The following is a 21326-nucleotide window of genomic DNA, read 5'->3' on the forward strand; positions in this document are numbered from 1 at the left end:
TCCCTCCCCCAGGCAACATCCAATGTGAAACTCGGACTGACCACAGCAGGGCTCCGGATTTGTGGGCCTCGGACCACCCCTTGCTGGGGTGTGACCCCACAAACCATCTGGCCCCTTTTGGTGGCCAATACTGCTCTGGTGTCGCTGGAAGGTCGAAGAGGCAGGGAAGGGGTCGGAGCTCCACCCCCTCCGGTGGCTGGTGTGTTTTTAAGACAAAGCACCAGGGTCACATTTTGGTGGTTGAGAGGCTACAGTTAAAATGGCTCCCCGCTTGAAGAGGCTCCGTCCTGGCACCGACACCCCAGCTAGTCCGTCTCCTCCCCAGAGCTGGGCAAACTTGCTAGATCAAAACGAACCTCTTCCCACCCACGAAAGCTCCTCCCCCCTGCCCCCTTCTGGGCCCATATTGCCATAGGTGAGTGATGCCCATAGGAGCTGGGCAGGGCACTCTTAATACATGGCACGGTGAGCCAGTTTTCACAGTGTGAGGCAGCATTAGGGGGCCCAGAGGAGTGGGAAGGAAAGAGGCATACACAAATCCTTCATGGCACAAGGCACCTCCATGGCCCAACTCCCCCTCCAGGCAGCCAGCTCCACCCAGAGTGTCACAGCGGGAGGCAGAAGAGATGCCACGTGGAAAGGCCTGGCCGGGGCCCGCTAGGTCTCCTCATCCCATAGGCACAGCTGCTTCTGCGGCACGTAATAGTCAAAGCTGTAGCCCTTCTGGCAGCTGCGGATGCCGCACTTGTAGGAGGAGACCTTGCCACTGGCATCGCGGCTCTTGCAGTATTTGAGCATGCACGGGTACCACTCGATGCTCAGTGAGTAGCTGCAGATGCAGGGCTTCCAGCGGTCCAAGCACTGCTTGCAGCGCTGCAGGTCGGGCAGGTCGGCCGACTGGGGCAAGACTTCGAACATGGAGCCATCCACCCCTGGGGGAGGAAAGGGAGAGACACACACCTGGCTTAGGATGCTGCCTCCTGCTATGGTGCATCGGAGGAGAATCATTAGGAGACTGGCCCATGCAGAAGCAGGCAGGCTAGGTGGCTCGGGGGGCTGGGAATAGGCTATAGGCCTTCTCCCCTGTAAGGCACCAGTTCAGATCTGGCCCAGGTTATAGGTAGTGACTGAAAGAGACAGGCTGTTCAGTAAGCCCCTCTCTGACACGAGGTTTGTGGGGGCTCAGCCCAGTTCCCATTGGACAGGTGTCCAAATCACAGAAGCTACCCCTTTAATTAGCACTAATTGCCTTCCCTGCACTTGGCTTATGGCCTCGGCATAAATCACTGAATGTTCTTCTCGTGCCCAGGGGACAAGATCTGATAACTGTGCCCAGGCAGGTTTAGGATGTGGAACTAGGTAGGGCCGTGGGAGGAGCAGGGTCTCACACTAGGGAGATGTGGCCCCAGAAAATAACATGCTCAGCTTGGATTCATTAGAAGAGCAGCATGTGAAAAACAGATGTGTAGCAAATTAACCACTAGTCCTCCCCCAGGCAGTGTGCAAGGGATCTGTGTGCACCCAGTTATCCACTGGCATGCAAAGGATCTGTGTGCACCAAGACTCCAGCTGCATGTGAAAGGGATTGACATGAACCAGATTATCCACCAACAATGCAGAGAGGGAGATCGTAGTGGCTTGCAGACCAGGTTGCCGTTTGAGCATTAGCGGGCCCAGTGCCGAAGGAGATTCTTACCTTTCTCCAGCCAGAATTTAACGTCTTCTTCTCGGGTGTAAATAGCTTCTTTGGCCTCTGTGCAGACATTGTGAATGTGGGGGCTCAGCTGGGCCCCTTTGCTGAAGTTGACTGCTACGTCCATGTTGAGATGTTCCAGCCCACGCACCTCCTCCGCCTGCCGCACCGTCTTGGGGTTTTTCTGGCGAGGAGAAAGTTACTTCGAATCTAATTCCTGCTGCATTATGGGTAACAAGTATTGTCAGCGTCTTCTTCCCCTCCCCCCCAGATTAGCTCTTTTGGGACATCAGTATTTTATGCAAACCTAAGAAAAGGCATGCGGCTGGCCTGTCTTGTGCTGGGATTCCCAGCTGACCTCCAAGCTACGCCAGGGCTGGGCCTGCCCGGCACTTGAATGAGACTCCAGAGAAATTCCAGGGGCTGCTGGAAGTGTTGGCAATTCAGTAGGTGGCGCTCTTCTCCATGAGATGGCATTGAATAGACACCTCAGTAAGGAGCATGGGGGGTGCTGCCTATTTAGAGGGGGGGCAAACTGGAGGTCTTGGCCACTCCTGGCCCCTGTTGCTATCCTCTTCCCCGCTGATGGAATAGGGGCTGTGCTAGCCTAGGGTTAAGGGCAGCCATTGCTGGTTGCAGCACGCACTGGGAAATGGTGACCGTTGGCTGGGCCAGTGATCTGAGGTTACTAAATTGGGACCGGTACCTGAAAAGGTTAGGGGCCCTGACTGGCTTTTATCCCTACAGGAAAGCACATCGCTCCAAGAGACCAGGGATCACATGTGGGGCTGCCCCTCACCTGCCGCAGCTTTGCCATGGACTCGCTGGGGATGATCTCGTTGCGGTGAAGCCGCGTGACAAAGCAGAGTGCCTGGAACTGGCTTTGGCCCCTCTCCAACTCCCCCAGGATCAGAGCACGGAAAATCTTCACCTCCTGACAAAAAAACAAAAACAAACCACAAAAGTTTACCAGAGTCCTCTGGCCCATATCCTCAGGGACTGGCGGGGGGAGTGCAAACCTCCTTCAGGGGAGAAGGTGCCCAATGATACCTCACTGGGTCGGGGGAGATGTGCATGCCCAACCACCCCGTTCCTTTTCCTCCTTCCATTGCACATCTGTGAGAACATCCCTGGTGCTACGCGAAGGAGGAGCAGAGAGAAATGGGCTCCCCTCCCTGAACCACCCGCAGCCCATTCAGTGGGACGCTGTCCCCCTTTAGTGGTGGCGGGGCCACAGATAGGTTGACGAGTATGTGGCAACCCCAGCTAACAGAGCTGGCTCTTTTTGCAATAGAGGCTCATGCCTTTACCTCCAGAGATCACAGGTTCAATCCCCACTACCGACAACCCACCCAGTAACGCGGGGAATTGAACTGGGTTAAAAACTTTCAGCCAAGGCGGTAGCAGGTCTATCAACCGCTATCTATGGACCAGCCACCACTAGAGGCAGACAGAGCCCCCAGTTAGGTGTGTTACACATACACCTGTCTCATACTATGCCTTTTCCATACCAAGAAGTGACACTGACTCTCTAGGGATTGCCAGTTTCTCCTATGAATCAATGATCCTCAGCTTCCCCCACCAATAGGGGGTGCCCTTCCAACGAGTGCCCCATTCTTTCCTGTTTTGGTTGGGCCCAGAATGCTTGTGTTTTGGCCCTTAGATAGGGGAAGCTCTCCCTGTGGATCCATCTCCCTCCAGGAGGGGTGCTATCCTGAAGAGTACCCAACCCTACTGCTGTGTGCAGCAGCTTGGCTTTGACTCAGAGAAGCAGCAGTGGCCTGGAAGGGAAGGAGTGGGTTAAAGACAAGAAACAGCTCCCCGGGGGTAAATGCCTGCAGCTGCTTCTCCTTCCAGTGCCTGTAAAGAAAATGTCAGTGAGGTGGCAAGGGATTACAGATTCCCTTCTCCCCTCCCACCCTTCTCCATTGAGACAGTTATTGATGGTGTTAACAGCAGGTTTCATACTTCTTCCTGTTACTGACACGCAGCCGGTCCTGGCAGCAGCCAGTGAAGTGTGACCAGAAGGAAGTGAGTAAGAGACTACAGCGAAATGAAGGGAGAGTGAGAGAGAGAAAGGACAAGGAATGAAATGGAGAGACACAATGGGGATTAGATATACCCCACTGTTGTATAGGGGGCACCCCACACCTGCGCCTTTGGGGATGGGATGCTTCATTCCTCCCCATCTCTTCCAGGAACAGACACCTCACTGGTACATCCCAGACCTGCACCACATGAGAGGACACCCCATTTCCCATCCGTCACTGCTCAATGTTGCACCCCAATATCCCACAGATTATATCCCACTCCTGCACCCCCAAATTCCCCACCCATATCTACTAGGAAAGAACTCCCTCACTTCCTACTGTACATCCTCCACCTACATCCCATGTGACAGTGCACCCCACCTCAGCCATCACTCGCCGTGGTTTCCTTCCCACTGCAGGAGCATGGGACATGCCATCGCAGAAGACAGCAAGGGGAGCGGGCTGTGGGAAAACCTATGGATAGCAGTGGGGGGCGACAGAGGTTTCCTCTGGAGAGCAGTGAGCAAGTGGGCGCGGAGGGAGTTCTGAGTCACCCAGAGGAAACTGGAAAGGAGAACTGCTGGATGCACATACAGTGGAACTGATGTTGCTATGGTAGAAATAGCTCACAGGAAAGCATCCGGCTCAGTGTCCCTTGGGACGTCACCAGAGACCCATGAGAGGGATGAGTCACCTGGTCACGTCTTAGCAGCATCAGCGAAGGGGAAACATTTAAACAGATCCCATGACCCCCAGCATCCATTAGTTACAGCGCTAGACATGAACCTCTGCTGGGCATCAAAGATTAGTTGTTCCATGGATGGAGCAAAGGCAGAAGGTGGGGATGGGGCAAATCTCATTGCTAGGAAGGACCAAAGTAAAAAGTCATATTTCACTCCTGTGATGCAAATCGTGTCCCAGCCAGGGGAATGGGATTCTTAAAGCGTTACAAAAACAAAAATAAAGAAGGCAGCCAACTCAACGCCAGCGTCCAGGCCGAGAAATATTTCCAACCCCATCACTTTAAACATAATACAAAACTCAGAATTTATGACACTCATCCAATCGGATTACAGTATGCAAATAAAACAGGCTTTGCTACATGGTATCAAGTCTGTGGGTCACAAATCATCCTTGCCAGCTAAACCACACAAGATAGGGATAGAAACTGGGGTATCCGCCCCAGGCTCTCAGGCATAGAACACAAGCTGAAGGAGAATCTTCATTAGCTGGCAGTGTTCTCTATCTAGGGTTTGACAATGTGCTCATTGCCTTATTACTGCCACAGACCTTCTGCCCCTAGAGAGGGCAAATCAAAGATAGCTCCGCCGGTCTGCTACTCTGTCAGACTAGGACAGCAATGCTCACACGTTCATGGAGCTGCCAACTGATCTCTGGAGTCACCACCTCACTGTTTTGCAATGAGGGCTCCGATTGCTTTGCAGCATTGTCCACAGCCCTTCCACATTCCAAATCTGAAGAGATCTTTGCCTTGGTGTGGACCCTAGACCTGTGGAAGGGGCAGAGAGTGGGTGGACTGGGGGTGGGGGGAAGGACTTTTTGGCCACATGGTCCATCTTCTGGCCCTTGACGAATCCTTGGGGCTTTCCTTGGGAGCAGCTGCTGCTAGGGGAAGATTGATGGCAGTGTAGCTGCAGCAGAGCTGTGCTAGCGAGGAACACTGGAGAGGTGGGGAGTTTGCCACTTAGTCTCCCCGTGGCTTTTGAGCATCCAGAACCTTTACCCCTCTGGTCAGCAAAGTCAATGGAAAGATTCCTCTTCCCTCCCTCCCCCCACCGTCCATTGGCTTCAAAGAGCGACCATTCCTCGCAGGAAGGACAAACATCTGACACCGCATCCTGCCTCTTCACACTATGTACAAACTGAGAGGCGCATTTTTCCTCCAAGTTGCTATCTTTGAGCTGTAATCATAGCCCTGCGGGGGCAGCTGGTCACAGCTCCTAGCCATCAACAACTAAAAATATCATGGGCCATCATTGCAGCACAGGCCCTCACCTCATCAGCAAGCTGTTAAACAAGGTAAATCCCCCTCCCCGTCAGCTCAGTGCACAAGAAAAACTTTTGACATGCTCTTCCCAGCATGGCAAAGCCGCACTATCTACCGTGGACTCTGCTATCTTGATTCTACTCAGGCTCCTCCCCACCCACTCTCTGGCAATTGGCCTCAGGGCATGTGGGTCTACGGGCCAGCCAACAGGATGCTCATCTCTGGATCCAACGAATGGCAGAGCAGAGACGAAATTCATAGATTTTAAGGCGAGACGGGACCCATTATGACAAATCTCATCTGACCTCCTGCATAGCCCAGGCCAGAGAATTCCAGCCCATGATCCCTGCAGCTAGGGCCTGCATCTGTTTAAGAAGTCATCTATGCGTCAAAGTTCAGCTCAGGACACCGGCGCTTAGCTCCTCCACTGAGGGCTCACAACAACCTCGTTCTATATGAAAAAGCTCTCTGGGCCAGAGCCACATCTGGTGTAAGTCAGAACAGGCTCCATTGACTTTATGAAGCTATGCCAATTTATGCCATAGGAAGAGCTGGCTCTTTGCTTTGAGGGCATTCAAGTCCTTGGCAGGAGGGAGAGGTAAAGGGGACTCATTCCTTTGGAACATCACTAGTAAGAATGTATTGCACACAGAGAGAAAAAAGCCAGCTCCTGAGAAGTAGGAGGAAAGAGACAGGATACTCTCCATGAAAAAGGCTCTTTTTTCATGTTTTGGTATCACAGGGAGATTGGTAATGGGAGATGCAGGAGCATTTCACTGCTGGAGCAGCAGCATAAGTCCATGGTTGCCTGTGTGACCACAGTCCAGTCCCTAGGGGACGGATGTCTGCATCACAAAAAACAAACCAAAAAACAAACCAAAAAACCACACAGTCACATTGGAAACTAAATTAAACACCCACACTGGGCACTTCAGCAGCAAGGCCAAGGACTGAATGGATCACGGATACTGAATTCTCATCCATAGAGGAGTCTCTCCCAGGTCGAGATGGAGGTATATTAGCAGGCCAGCGTGTGGATGGGCTGGGGTGGAAAGCTTGCATTCATTATTTTCTTTGCTGTATCTGTTCTATGGATAGAGATTCTCTGTGTCCTGGCTGTTAATCTGGCACCATTCTCCAGAGCTAAATTCACTTACAGAAGGAATGATCATGTCACAGAGGCAGCATTTCCCTAGCAGAGGAGCAGAACACTGTTCACTTCCTTTGGAATCCACCAAAGAACACAGCGGTTAAGACCAACCTCCATGGGAGTGTGGGCAGAAGCCGCACTGACCAGGAAGAGGCACGCCAAGCTGCTGAGAAGACCTTTCCCGTTAGGATCTCTGGGGCATTCCCGTTACCTGGCTCACAAGGTTTGGGATGAGACCTCCTTTCATCCAGAGCAGGAATCAAAGCTCTGAGCAATGTCCTCTCTGGGGCTACCATCCGGGCCAGTTCATACATTCCTCAACTTACTCACTGTCGCCTCTCCCACGTACAGAAAACAAAAGGATGTGGAATTCAGGGCACATCTGGACAGCTGAAAGAACAGCTGCAGACAGAGATATGGCTCCCTTCCAATGGCCGTAGCAGGGATTTTGCTGGGTGTATTTATTAAATGGAAACTGAACAAGAGGAGCAGGAAATAGAGGAAATTTAAAAGAAAAAAAATCCAATTAGTCCACGGACTTGATAATTTTTTATCATTGCTTTCAGTCCTCGGGCTTGACTGGCAACCCACCATGCACAGGGGATACCCCTGAAATGACTCACAGTCGCTTTAAAGGCTCAGAGCTAGAGGCTGCTGTGGTCTTTTGGGTCTTCAAGAGCAAGATTTGAAAGTATCATTTCCAAAATAAAAAGCATAGCACGATGATCTTTCCTGAGATCTGGAATTAGAAGCCTGAGGCTATGGATGAACCAGCACAATGGGGGAGAGGGGGGCAGGGGGGAGTAGGGTAGAGGGAAACTGCCAATATTTCAAATTTTAACCCAGGAAAAAAAGAAAGGATGAAATTTGCACAAAAATGTTCGTGGGGAAAATAATTCATCCTGTTTTTCAATTACTCTAATGAGAAGGTTCTTGTCTAAACCTGGCCCCAGTGGTATGGCCCAGATTCACTGTAGAGTCTTCTAAATTTAGGCCCAGTGGTTTTGATTTGATCTCTTCCGCTTTGCCCTCCCATGACATGCAAGGCCGAGTGAGGCTCCAGCAAATAAAAATGAAAATCCCAACAGTCCCAAACAGAATGATTTCATTTTAATTTACTCGAGAAAAATGAGACCCAAGGCTGACAGCGAGACAGCCACATTATATATATTTGCCAGACAATGAAATCTGGAAGTTTAGCTGCCCATGGGCAAGGGATTAGAAAAAAATTAAATCCCCAGGTTGAAGGTAAGATTTGCAGACTGACATGGAGACGTTGCGGGGCTGCCGAATTCTTCGGGATCTACCTACCCAGAGGTACGTGTACATCAGTAAGTGGGTCTTTGTCTTTCTAACGGCTAGTCCATGAGTCTATTGCTGCATCTAACAGCTGTAAGCCGTTAGCGGAAGTGGATGAAGCTCATGATTTTAGCACTGATGATCCCAGGTTCAAACCCTGCCATGAAACCACAGCAGGAGCAGTTACACAAATGCACCTGGGAATCTGTGCACCTGGGCAAGATGGAGAATCTCTTCATAAGAGATGGAGGAGCAAGTTCAGGGTTGGTAGATGCAGGCACAAGATCACCCGACCCAGTGGTCTAGGATTGAAGTCAGTGGCAGGAGCCTGCTTACACCTCAGACGAATTTAGCCCCGATGCCCAGGAAGAGGGGAAGGAAATGTGAGATTACACTTTTAACACGTAGGGCTGGATTCTGATTCAATCTATGCCCCTGTCCGTGATGCCAGGGGTTTCAACGGGATTGCATGGGGGGGGGGGTGAATCAGTGTGGGTTTGACCCCACATGGACACAACAGGCTGGAATGCCAAGTACAGTTGCAGGAGAGTGGGGGCCACAAACTAACAAAGCCCCCGGCTCTCTCAGACCCTGTCTCATCCTGGATCATCCTCAGACACACACTCCCGGCTCCTCTCCTGCTGTTGTTTGGTCTTTTTGTGTGCATCTTCAATATATTTCCCCTCCTCTGTGAGCTCGTTCCCATTACACCAGAGTGCCTGTGACCCAGCCCTGCTGCCAAGCCAATCTAAATATTTATCTACCCAGCTGTGTGCGCTTGGTGATTTGTAGACCGTAGTCTCCATGTGGCCAGAGCCAAGGGAACCAGAGGGCCTCTTGTCTGGATTGCTGCAAGCATCTTCATTAAAGGGGCTCATAGGTGGGACAAAAGGCTAGGGATGAAGCAGAGAAAAAGAAAAGTGGGGGCAAAGAGAAAGAAAGTACAGGAGGGCCAGGGAGATCCTGCAGCAGAGAAAGGAGGGGGAAGAGGGATAGAGAAGAAGGGGGTAACAGGGCAGGGAAATGGGGCAGAGAGGGGTTGGGAGAAGGAGAGCAGTGGGAAAGGAGATCACACAAGAGGGGGAGCAGATGCAGGCAGGATATCAGAGGGGGTCTTCACGGATTAAATGCCCCTTCCATTGTATTGTCCATGAGACAACAGCAGTGCCCTCCCACCCCGCACCGACCTGCATTATTCCCCTTCCAGAGTTCTCCCTGTGAACTCTACAGGCCAGGCTTGGCGAGGGCCCTGCGCTCCTCTGCCAGCCCTTCCCTTTCCCAATACTCCATTAGCAGAATCGGAAAGGCCTTAGCCTGGTGGCCTGAGATGGATCTCAATAAACCATGTTTCACCCACCGCCCCCAGCTTCACTGCGTCAGAAACAGCAGGATGTTGGCCCTGCATGTCCTCACCTGCCACTATCCAACTCCCACCCCGGAAGTCTCAGAGTCTAGAATGAGGATCCTTGTGCCGCACTGGCGACCAATTTCCTCAGAGCCACGGCTGCCTCCTGCTGGGCTCAGGCCTCTCGCCTATAGTGGCTAAGTCTTTACAGCGAGCCAGCAGGGAGACCCGGGCAGAATCCAGGGCAGAGATGTGGTTAGAGGATTAAGGCTCCAGCGGTATTGTCTACAGTGCAGCTGGGGGTGAGCCTTCCAGCCTGCGTAGACAGACTCACGCTAGCTGGACTCAAGCTTGAGCATTAAAAATAGCAGTGTGGATGCCGTGGCTCTAGTGGAGACTCAGGGCTAGCCACCCAAACTCAGACCCAGGGGATTGGGTGGGCTGAGTTACACTGTCTGCACTGCTAGTTTTAGTCCGTCTACGTGGGCTGGGAAGCTAGACCCCAGCTGCAGTGTAGACAGACCCCATGAGAGCAGATTCTAAGTCCTAAGCCCAGCTGGGGTCACTGCCTTGGACCTTCCTTCTCAGAACAATGCCACAGACCACGTGTTCAGCCTAGCAGAGAAACCACAGCTCACCTGTGGGGTCGCACGGATGGTGACTGCGCTGGCTTCTTGCCCACGGCAGCCAGGTGAAACAGCTTCTAGGCCTCATATGGATTCTGGGCTTAATCATAGAATCATAGACTTTAAGGTCAGAAGGGACCATTATGATCGTCTAGTCTGACCTCCTGCACAACGCAGACCAAGGAATCTCACTCACCAACTCCTGTAACAAACCCCTAACTTATGTCTGAACTACTGAAGTCCTCAAATCATGGTTTAAAGACTTCAAGGCGCAGAGAATCCTCCAGCAAGTGACCCGTGCTCCACGCTGTAGAGGAAGGCGAAACCCCCCCCAGGGCCTCTGCCAATCTGCCTTGGGGGAAAATTCCTTCCCGACCCCAAATATGGCGATCAGCTAAACCCTGAGCTTCATGACTTGCTGAGCAGGGATGGGTCACACAGCGGCTGGTCCTCTAAAACCAGTAGTTGCCAGAATCCCATCACTGTTTCTCAAGGGACGCCAGTTGTTGCAATGAGACCCAACTGATAGAAGGTGCAGAGCCCTGGGTGCAAATATACCCCAGTAGAGGTTACTGAGAAACACGACTGTAAACTCTGTAGTATTACAGAAGTGCAGAGAGTGGTGACGGTAATTGCTCCTCCTACTGACTGCAACCCCAGCCCCCTCACTACTGGTCCTGCCAGAGGAGTGAGGTGACTCAGCGCTGAGTGAGTTTCTGGCCAAGTCAATGGAGGGCACAGTATAGTTACCAGCCGGGGATTTCTGTAAAACTTCCCGGCATGGGAACAAGTTCCAACAGGCCACCTGAACCTCCCCAGATACTCTCTCTCAAGGGCTCTCCACATTAACCCTTTCAGGAGGTGCTGTCAACCCCTGGCCCTGACCCGTGAGTCTGAACCTAGGTGCGGTTAGTACAGTTACTACCATTGTTTAGAATTTGGTTTCACACTGCTTGGCAGAGCTAAAGAACAGGCAGCCCTAGAGCTCCTCCTAACTGCTATGCCGTCGCCACATCCCTGCCCTGGGGGGAAGCCCTTTTGCCCCATGAGAGAGGTGCAGCAGGTCCCCCAGGCCCAGACTGCCCGTACTTGCGCCATATGGTGGGGCATGTAGCCCACCAAGGCCAAGAATGGGTTAATGTGAGCCTGCGAGGCCAGTTACACCACCTGGCTGTACCAGGAGGGACAGCCGCGCTCAGCTGATCATGAAATCCAGCAGGGCAAGAGCAGGCTGGTTCTGATAAAGAAGGAAGTTTGTCTCAGAAGGGGGCTACAGGGAGGCAGTCTGCAGTCATTCCCTGGGAGCAGAGAAGTTGGGAGGAGGAAACCCAGGGGGAGAATAAAGCCCAGGGATCCTAGCCCTGAAAGAAGGGTCAACGCAAGAAGTTGCAGGGAAGAAAGCCTGAGAAGGCTGAGTAGGAAGAAGTCCAGGGAAACTGCCGCAAGGGGTAGAAATTTGCAGTCTTTGGCTGTTGGTTACAGGATTTCTGGGCTGGAACCTAGAGCAGAGGGAGGGCCTGGGTTCCTCTACCAACCACCGGGAAGGTGGCATAAAGCCCCCTGACATAAGGAGATACAGATAATTCAGAGCCTGGATGGATGCGGTGATCATTGGGCCCAGAGTCAGGGGCTGCAGACCTGGTATAAGGTTTAGGAGTCCTTTGGTGGACTTTTGTTTTTTGAGCTTTGTTACCTTAAAATTGGTGGACGTTAATATCGTGACAAGGCTGGAGAGCCGAGTTACAGAAGAGAGACCACCCCAGTGACGGAGTGACGGTCAGCATGGGGCACCAGAGGGAAAGAGCTGCCACAGCTGGCCATGAGGAGGTGCTCCTGCAGTGACTGACCCCTATTACACTTCCCTAGAGGACATCCTGTTTAGAGGAGCCCCCTTGTCCTCCACTTATTCGTTCCTCATTCCATCTCCTTCTTCCTCAAACCTGGCCTCGTCCCTCTCCTATAGTGACTATCTTCTGGGATGAGAGGGCAATTCAGACTGGGTTTCAATGAAGTCACACAAATGAGGGTCATTCTTGTCAGTTGCCAGCTTGTGCAGATCACGGAGTGACTGGTTCACATTCTTTTCCAGGTGCAAGGCACACTCCATTGCTGTCAACCTGTCCCAACAGGGACTAAGGACCGAGGCTGGCTAGATCTGAGCGGAGCCTCTTAGTTCCACGTTGAGTGGAGCAAACCAGTCCTCAAGAAACTAAAGCTTTTAGGACAGTGATTCACATACTTGGCTCCTATTGAGCGGAAAGGGGGACTGCGTACGTCCACACAGAGGAAGGAAGTTGATTAGGGTACTATCCAGGGACTTGGGATACCTGACTTCAATTCCTTGCTCTACCCTGTTTGACCATGAACAAGTCACCTAGCCTCTCTGTGCCTCAGTTGCCCATCTGTAACACGGGGATAACAACACTGCTGTGCCTCACAGCAGGGTTAGGAGGATAAATATATCAAGGGTTGTGAGATGCTGAGATACCAGGGTAATAGGTTCCAGGTAAGTACCCAAGACAGATAGATGCAAAAGCAGAATTTGGCTAGTGTAGCGATAGTGGGTGTTATTCTTCTATCACATTCTCCAGGTAGAAATGGTCTAACTGGGTTGTGTGGGTAAAACTCAAAGCAACCAGAGTCCCTTGTTTGTAACGGAAAGTTGGACCAGTTACTGCACAGTTGTTTGAAATAAACAAACAACGCTTAGTACTTGCACAGTGCTTTAGATTTTCAGAACACTTTACAAGCATTAACTGATGGATCGTCATGAAATCCATGTGAGGTACTGTACTCTAGATAAGAACAATGCTTTACAAAGAGGGACTTTGTGGTTGAGAGGTTAAGGCCACATTTGCAAGCGTGGTAAGTAATTTCAGATGCCTCCATTTTTGGTACCCAGTAACGGGTCTGATTTGGTAAGTAGTGAGCACCTGGAACTCCAAGTGAAGTCAATGGGAGCTGTGGGTGCTCAGCACCTCTCTCTCTCTCGCTCTCTCTCTCTCAAAAAAAAATCAAGCTCTAAACATCTCATGCTCGACACCTACAAAACGAGGTGGACAGGCAGTCAATCAGTGGCAAAAGTGGAACTAGAACTCAGAAGTTGTGGCCTTCCAGTCCCGTGCTCAGCTTACCAGATCAATATACAGTATCAGATAAAAGAGACAATCATTCTTGCTGTTCAAGTGATCGGCTTGATTAAAATACAGCGTTTTCAGATGGCAACACTACGCCCCAGGATAACCACCAACTCAGAATTCTAGTAAACTGCCCCCTTCCAATACCAAATCCCTAGAAAATACATATTTTAATAATGCATAAACTCTCTAATGTTTAACGTCACAGAGGGAGACCTGTGGAGAGCTTGAATCGTGGTTTCTAGTCTGCCTGGTTACAACTCCCAAATTGCTCCATCCCTCCTATGGAGAGAGTTAAAAAGCCTCCTATTATCTCACAGTAACTTGCAGGGAATTGGTGTCATCTGTTCTTTGACAGAGTCCCAGAGCACCATTAGGAAGCCTTTGAAAAGTGCACCCTGGAACAGCACTGTTCTGCATCTTGGATTCTGCTGTTGAAAATCATGCCTCTGAAGGCTCCGACTGCAGAGATTTCTGTGAAACAATGCCTCTGAAGCGTTGAAAAAGGTTCAGCCAGAGAGCTGGAGATCACATCCCAGGACAGAGGCAATTATAGTACAGTGCAGCTAAATGGGAGAGGGTCCAGACAGTGACACTGTGCATTCTAGCAACCCAAGAGCAGGATTTATAACATTGCTACACATTCTCCCTCTCCAAATGGAAGTAGGGAGGCTCACGGTAAGGCAGTGCCCCCTGGCTTGAAGTAATAATAGCAACCAAATGCATGGCTTCCCTCATATGCAGGGTGTATGGTTTTGTTCAATGGCATTCAGAAGCCTCACTATAAAAACTGTTCCAGCACCCCTGCCTATGCCTGCTGGTCACAGTTGTACACACACAAGCAAGGGAGTGAGCGCACCCCAAATAAAACAACAGCCTCCTGCCCCAATCCTTAGCTGTCTGAACACTTTATATCCCCCAAATTCTACACCTGGCTACAGGTGACAAGTTTCCTAGGGGAATACAGGAATCGCCAGGCTGGATCAGACCCAAGGACCATCCAGGCCAGTCTCCTGCCAGTGACAGTGGCCAGCTCCAGCTGCTTCAGGGGCAGGTGCAAGATCCCTGCAGTAACAGATGTAGGATGAACTGCCCCTCCACATTAGGTCTCATCCTCATCTCTAAAGTCAGAGGCCAGCTTAAGCCCTGAAGCAAGAGGTTTAATATCCCTTCCACGATTTTATCAGCATTAATTAGGATAGTTTCCTCCATGGGGGAGGAAATTTGGGAAGAGCAGGTTTCCCAAAGTGAATGCATAAACTTTTTGGGGACAGAGGCTATCATCTACTCCATGTTTGTACAGTACCTGGCACAATGAAGCCCAGATGTGGCAGCGACCTTAAGCACAGACAACAACAGTAGATGCGATGTTCTCGTGCCTTGTGACACAAGACAATCCAGCATTTCCACTATTTGTCTAGTGCCACGTTTCTTGCTCCAGTGTAGTCTGCTTCTATGACAGCGGCATCTTTCTCAATGGGTTTTTTCTTATGTCATTTGTTGTCCCTCTCTTTTCCGTCTTCCACCACGTGGTATCAAGGCAAAGGCTTGTCTAGGAATATGGTTTTTTCCCTGACACCTATACAACATGCCCAAACCACTTCAGCCTTCTTTCTCAAACCATTGTCTCTACAGTTTGTTGGCCACTCCTTTGTAATACATCAGCATTAGTTACTTTATCCCACTAGATGACACCAAGTGTTCTCAGCAAGCACGGCTGATGGAATGTGTTAAATTTCCTGTTGTAGGCTCCTAGCACTTGCTAAGTGTCAGAAGCATATAAATACAGGTACCACTCTGGCACTGCATAATTTTTGTCTTGGTTCTTGTATGAATCTTATTTTTTCCAAATAATTACTTGTCTTGAATACAACAGCAGCAGCCTGTTGGCAACCTGAAGCTCCTAGCACTGCAAGGGTTAAAATCGACTGCCCTCTCCACATGCAGCTCCATGCACTAATTTGCCAGTAATTATAAGGACAAAGAATTATTTGCATCCTTGTGCTGACTCCAGTGTAAGCCACCCACCCCATTCCCAGGCTGCAGTGTGAAAACCCAACCACTTCTGCAGAGAAGCTGCCAAGTAGTTTAGACTCAACATTTAGGTTATTGGTTTTTTTAAATAACCAGCCATAAAACAGAAACAGAAATGTTTCATTCCTTCAAAAATGCAACCAAGTATTGTTACTTCAGCAATTCCCCTGTAGTGCTAAAAACCCAGACATCTCAGGCTCTGGTGCCTGGTAATAAATAACAATACACACTTAAAAAGAAAAGGAGTACTTCTGGCACCTTAGAGACTAACCAATTTATTTGAGCATAAGCTTTCGTGAGCTACAGCTCACTTCATCCGATGAAGTGAGCTGTAGCTCACGAAAGCTTATGCTCAAACTAAGGTACCACAAGTACTCTTTTTCTTTTTGCGAATACAGACTAATACGGCTGTTACTCTGAAACCTGTCGAAATACACACTTAGGATTTACAGCGCTTTTCACCCATCGCTCTCAAAGCAGTTGATAAAGGTGGGTAATGCATTATTGTCCCCATTTTACAGAGAGGGAAACAGAGAGGTGAAGTGACTTGCTCAAGGTCACTCCGCAGCTCAGTGGCAGAGCCGGGATCAGAATCCACATGTCTGGAGATGCAGTCTAATGCCCTTCCAACCAGAGCTCACCGCCATGGAGAACCAGAACATGAAATTAACCACACTCAGAAAGTCTGCTTTAATGCCATGTATTTACCTCCCAGATTCTGTGCTGCTCCAATGGCCAGTAAATCCCGAGCAGCCCCAGGGCTTCTCTAACTCACTGCTGCCTACAGACTGCTCCACGGGGCAGAATTGCTTGAGCACAAGAGTGTTGCAGCTACTATCCTTCCAATCCCTGACATGCCTCTCAGCAGGGGTGGGCAGTAGGGGAACACTGGGGGTGTTTCCCGGGGTGCTGCTGCGGCAAAAGTTGCAGTCGGTGGGAATCGGATCATGGGTTTCATTTGGCAGGATAAATGAAGTGCAAGAAGTAAACTGAAGTGGCGAAAGGTCAATTGGATTTATAAAATACTTTCAGTTTCAATTCTGTATTGGAGACAAATTCACCTCATGCAGAGGCCACGGGCAAGCATCGCTAAAGTCCCATGTCTGGCCTCAAGACAGGGCGTAAATGCAGGTATGTACTGCATAAGCCTCGAACCCCTCTGCATCAAGATGAACCTCATGCAATTAACACAGGTAAAGAGATTGTTGAGCAAATGGTTTTCATGTTGATAGTCATATCACAGCAGAAACCAACAGATTAGATTGTGCAATAACTTCCCCAGGGACAGTACAGGCTTGTTCCCAACAATACAATGCACAGGTCCAGTCTAGTTTTGAAAGTCCCATAGGATCAAGCTCACACTGTATCCCTAAGGAGATGATTCTAGATATGGTGCTTAGGTACTTATATGGCTTCTCATTAGCACGGTATCCGTGTGCCTTGCGATCTTTATCAGGAAATATCCCCATTTTACAGATGGGGAACTGGGGCACACAGAGTTTATGGCAGGACCAGGTCCCCCAAGTCCCAGGTTGGCACCCTAACCAGTGGGCCATCCTTCCTCTTGATTTCACAACCTACCATTTTCCATCAACAGATGGGCGGGTGGGTGGGAAGGAAAGCAGGAATCTTCCCCAGCACAAGCCAGGGAACTGGAAAAATCATTTGTGTGAATAGCCAGGATTTTGGCAGCATTGCAATCACAAAATTACACTGAGAAACCCAAATCAACAACCCTATCTGCACTTCCAGAGGGTTACAATGCAAGGGCTTCTTGCGGACAAAGGGAAGTTGTGAAACACCATGGAGTAGGACACCACTGCAGAACAGAGTTAAATATGGTAATGCCTGTCAGAGGCCAGGAGAACAGGTCTTGATGGGATCCCCAGCAGGCAGGCAGCTCTCACGGTTTCTCACGGCATTGTAAATTCTATTTCTCAGGTCATTACATCTGGCTGGGTTTTTTTCTCCCCCTCCCTCCCCATTTAACCATGTTCCAGTGAAGCCATTTAAAAAAAAAATTACATGCCAGCTCTGAGCTGATGTTAAATTAAGAACTGTCCCCTGAGTGCTTTGAGTATGGGGAGAGGTTTTCTTGCAGGTTTCAGATTTGCAGACAAGTCTCAAGTGCAAATCTTCAGGAGAGATGAAGGGGTGGGGAAGGATGCCAGCATGAACAGCAGCATCGGCACTTCACCACGTGGTATCCAGAGCTCCCATGGGGGTATCCACAGCCCCCGTAGTCTGTCTAGAGGATCTGGAAAGTGCATGGATTTTCCTTGGCAAAAAAAAAAAAAAGTGCAGTGATACACAATTTGGACTGATTATGGATTTTAACTCCCTTCTCTGAGCTTCCCAGGGCATCCCATCTTCTCTGTGTCTTTTACAGTGTAAGTTCCTTGGGGTAGGGGGTGTTTACTTCTGTGTGTTATACAGCTCCCAGCACATCACTGATACTTACATAAGTGTAACTTATCAGTGCTGAAGAAAGGTGCTGGCTTGGCAACCTGGCTGAGTGAAGATCTTTCCCCACAGCATGGACAGCAAACTTCCCTCCTACCACCATCCCCTGTCCATTTGCCTTATCCCTGACATGGAGAGACCATTATTAGAATGGGATGTGATTTCAGATTCCACGGTCCATTTAGTCCTTGCAGAGAAGAAGGTTTAACTTGTGACAACTGGGGAAGGAGGTGGGTTGAGATTCGGACATGTGCTCCAACAAGGAACTGGCTGAGATCCTCCAGCTGGGACCATTTGATAGTCTGGAAAAGAGGCTAAGCAGGGACTTGTGACCAAATGTTGTATTGTGGATGGGGGAGAGGGGTGAAAAATCTTGTACATTGCTGAGCATGGGGGTTTAGGGGGTCATGACTGCCCATACAGATAGCTGCAAGACTCTAAGGAGATCTGGGCACGATACCCATTACGTTTGAGATTTTAGCTTCCTTTCACTTGAAAAGACTAAACAGTCCTGAAATAAGGGCTGGGACAAAACAATACACTAACCACCCCAGCTGATCACTACACAAAGCAGTAAAGAGAATGCGTTTTCCGGTGCACCATTTAGTGTAATGGAAAATCCATGGCATCCACTCATGCTTAGCAAAGACTCCAGAGAAGCCCATCTAGCATAGACACTCCCTTCTGCTGCAATGAGCTATGGGCTCTCACGCTTCATCTTAGAGAGAATGGCAGCTCCCCTGCACAGACTCCCTCTTGTACCAAGATGGATGGGGTGGGGGAGGAGGGGAAAGTCACCCTTTCCTTCAACCAACATCAGAGTTTGTCTCCTCACCCTCACTGCAGCCGCAATCCCGGAGAGCACTCCTCTGCCCCCAGCTCACTGGGTCAGTCCTCCAACACATCCCAATGATTCACCCCACATGGAGATAGAAATTGCTCATCCAATTCCACAGAAGGATGGAAACACCACAAAGTGCTGTTCTACCCAGAGACAACCCAACCTATAAAGGCTACCCCACAACATATAAGGAAGGCTGTATCCTACTAAGACAGAACCGCGCCCTGCCCCGCCCCCCCCAGCTCCAAAAGATAGATGGGATCCCATCTCACCGATTTAAATGCCCCCAGCTCCTAAAGGCAGGGGGGATTCCATCACTCCCAACCACAGATAAACACACTCCCACACTCACAGAGATGGGACAGATTCAGGGAAAGATTAGGGCATTGGCCTAGGTTCCATCCCTGGCCCTGCTGCTGTCCTGCCTCAGTGTCGAGTTCCTTCCCTGCTCTGCATCTCAGTTTCCACCAGCTATAAAGTGGGGGACTGACATTCATCTGCCTTTAAAAGAACAGAGAAATGTATAAATGAGAACCACACTGGGACCTACCCTTGCACAGAACTTGTTACAGAGCGGGCAGGCCTTTCCTCACAAATACTACCCCACTCCACCTCCCCCATCTAAAGCGGACTCCTGACCTGCCAGTCTTGCCTGAGAATCTCTATAAACACAGACCCGCTCAGCCCACTTCACTGGTCTCCCATGAGATGTCATGTCCAGCATTCCCAGGCTGAAGCCCTTTGATCTGCTCCATCCCAGCAGGGAGGCCAGATAAACAAAATACACTCTGGATTATCCCATAGCTCCTCTCCATAGGGTTGGGGGACAGGGGAAGGGGGAGGGCTGTTAGCAGCATGTTCTCCCATGGTGCTGGGGAAGGAGGAAGGGTCAAGTCCATGGGTCAGATCCCCAAGAGGCAGTGGAGATGTGCCAGTACCAGAAGGGAAGAGGACAGTCTGCCAACAGTGAGACCCCTACCCATCTCCATTCCCTGCTGGGCTAGCAGAAAGGAAGGGACGCAGACTCAGCGGGGGGGATTCTCCCCAAGCCCCTGGAAGGGAACAAAAATCTGCTCCTCTCTCCCTGGTGTGGTAATGGGGGCAGGGCCAGCTCCTCAGCCCCACAGAGGGCAAAAGGTCCATGCACCCCCCCACACACTCCCATCCCTCTGCTGCAGCTACTGAGGGCTCCAAAGGTGGCCCAGCCCCATGTGGGGCTCAGCGGTCACCAAATCCCTCCCCAGCGTGACACGCCCTGGACCCTGGGAGTGGAGAGCTGAAGACCCACTCCAGCCTCCTAGACCTGATGCATCATTTTCTAGGAGCAGGGAGAGGCTGAGACCCCCCCGGTCCTGTCCCCCTCTGTACCGTCCGAGACACCCCTCCCATCCCGGGTCCTACCACCCCATGCGGGGGTCCGAGCTCCCTGCCCCACCATCCCGGGTCCTGCCCCCCTCTGTGGGGATCCGAGCCCCCCGCCCCCACCATCCTGGGTCCTGCCACCCCATGCGGGGGTCCGAGCTCCCTGACCCCGCATGTTGGGTCCTGCCCCCCGCTGTGGGGGTCCGAGGCCCCCCCATACCTGTCGGAAGTCGGCGGTGAGGGTGATGAGGGTCCCGTCCCCTTTGCGCAGCTCCAGGCTGATGCAGTCGGCGCCGCTGTCCGCCTGCAGGCTCTCCTCCGTCACCTGCCCATCGGGCAGCCGCACCCGGACCCGCAGCTCGGACAGCGCCCCGGGGCCAGCCCGGCCGGGCAGCGGCCCCGGCGCCAGCGGGAGCAGCCGCAGCAGCAGCAGGAGCGCAGGGAGCCCGCAGCCCTGAGAGCGCATCCCCGGCAGCAGGAGCCAGAGAGGGCGAAGGCTGCGCACCCCCTGCCCCAGTCCCCCGCTTCGCCCCCTCTGCTACCCCCAGACTCCGCCCACCGACACCCCCTCTAGCTGCCTGAGCTCCCCCAGCCAGGCACCCCGCTGCCCCCCACAGGAGGCTCCCGAGACAACCCTCCCCAAGAAGTTTCCAAACTTTGGCTGAAAGTTTGGCAGAGCAGAGAGAGCCCCCGGGGCTGGGAGCTCCCCTCGCTGCACCCTCTGCCCTCTCCTCCCCCTCCTCCACCCCCCGGAGCCCTCTCCTCTTACCCCTCTCCTCCTCTCTCCCTGGACTCTGGACAGCACATGGGCTGTTGCTTGCACTTTACACCTCCCAGTGCACCGGCGGGAGCCCGCACGAGGTGCCGGGGGCTGGTGCCCTGATCCTTGGCAACCACCTTTCCTCCTCCTGCCCTGCTACCCCACCATGTCCAGCCTGTCTTTTCCCTTTCCCCCAGCAGCCCTGCCCCAGCTCCCTCTGTCCCTTACTTGGGACTCTTTGATTCTGTTTTTCTCTTTTCATTCAATCCACCCCGTCACTTCCTTCACTAAACACAACCCACAGAGACCTGACTTAAAGAGACAATGCACCTCCGCCTTTAAAGGACCAGTGCAAGCCCACAGCTGCTCCCCAGCTGGGATTCCAAGCTGCTCCTGCAGCCAAACTGGGGCGGTGGGAGGGAGGTTGGAAGGGAAAGAGAATAAGGCAGCTTTGTGGAGCAGTTCTTTCCTAATTACTATCTCCTCCAAACACCCCCACTCACCCTGTCATCTGGTTTCATGCTGGTGTCATGATGATTTACACTGACTGGGAAAATTTCCCTTTGTCCTCAAATCAG

The 21326-nt window shown here is 51.4% G+C and overlaps 1 protein-coding gene across 1 annotated transcript; it reads right to left on the bottom strand.

The window, feature by feature from the left end:
- Positions 1 to 657: 657 nt before the first annotated feature.
- OAF (out at first homolog) lies at positions 658 to 20454 on the bottom strand. Its single transcript, XM_077839955.1, has 4 exons — positions 20209 to 20454; positions 2493 to 2627; positions 1697 to 1877; positions 658 to 932 (listed from the first exon to the last, which is right to left on the bottom strand). The coding sequence occupies exons 1-4, from the start codon at positions 20452 to 20454 to the stop codon at positions 658 to 660; spliced, it is 837 nt and encodes a 278-aa protein (XP_077696081.1).
- Positions 20455 to 21326: the final 872 nt, after the last annotated feature.

Source organism: Eretmochelys imbricata, chromosome 22 (genome assembly GCF_965152235.1).
Source record: "Eretmochelys imbricata isolate rEreImb1 chromosome 22, rEreImb1.hap1, whole genome shotgun sequence".
In the NCBI taxonomy this organism is placed as follows: domain Eukaryota; kingdom Metazoa; phylum Chordata; order Testudines; family Cheloniidae; genus Eretmochelys; species Eretmochelys imbricata.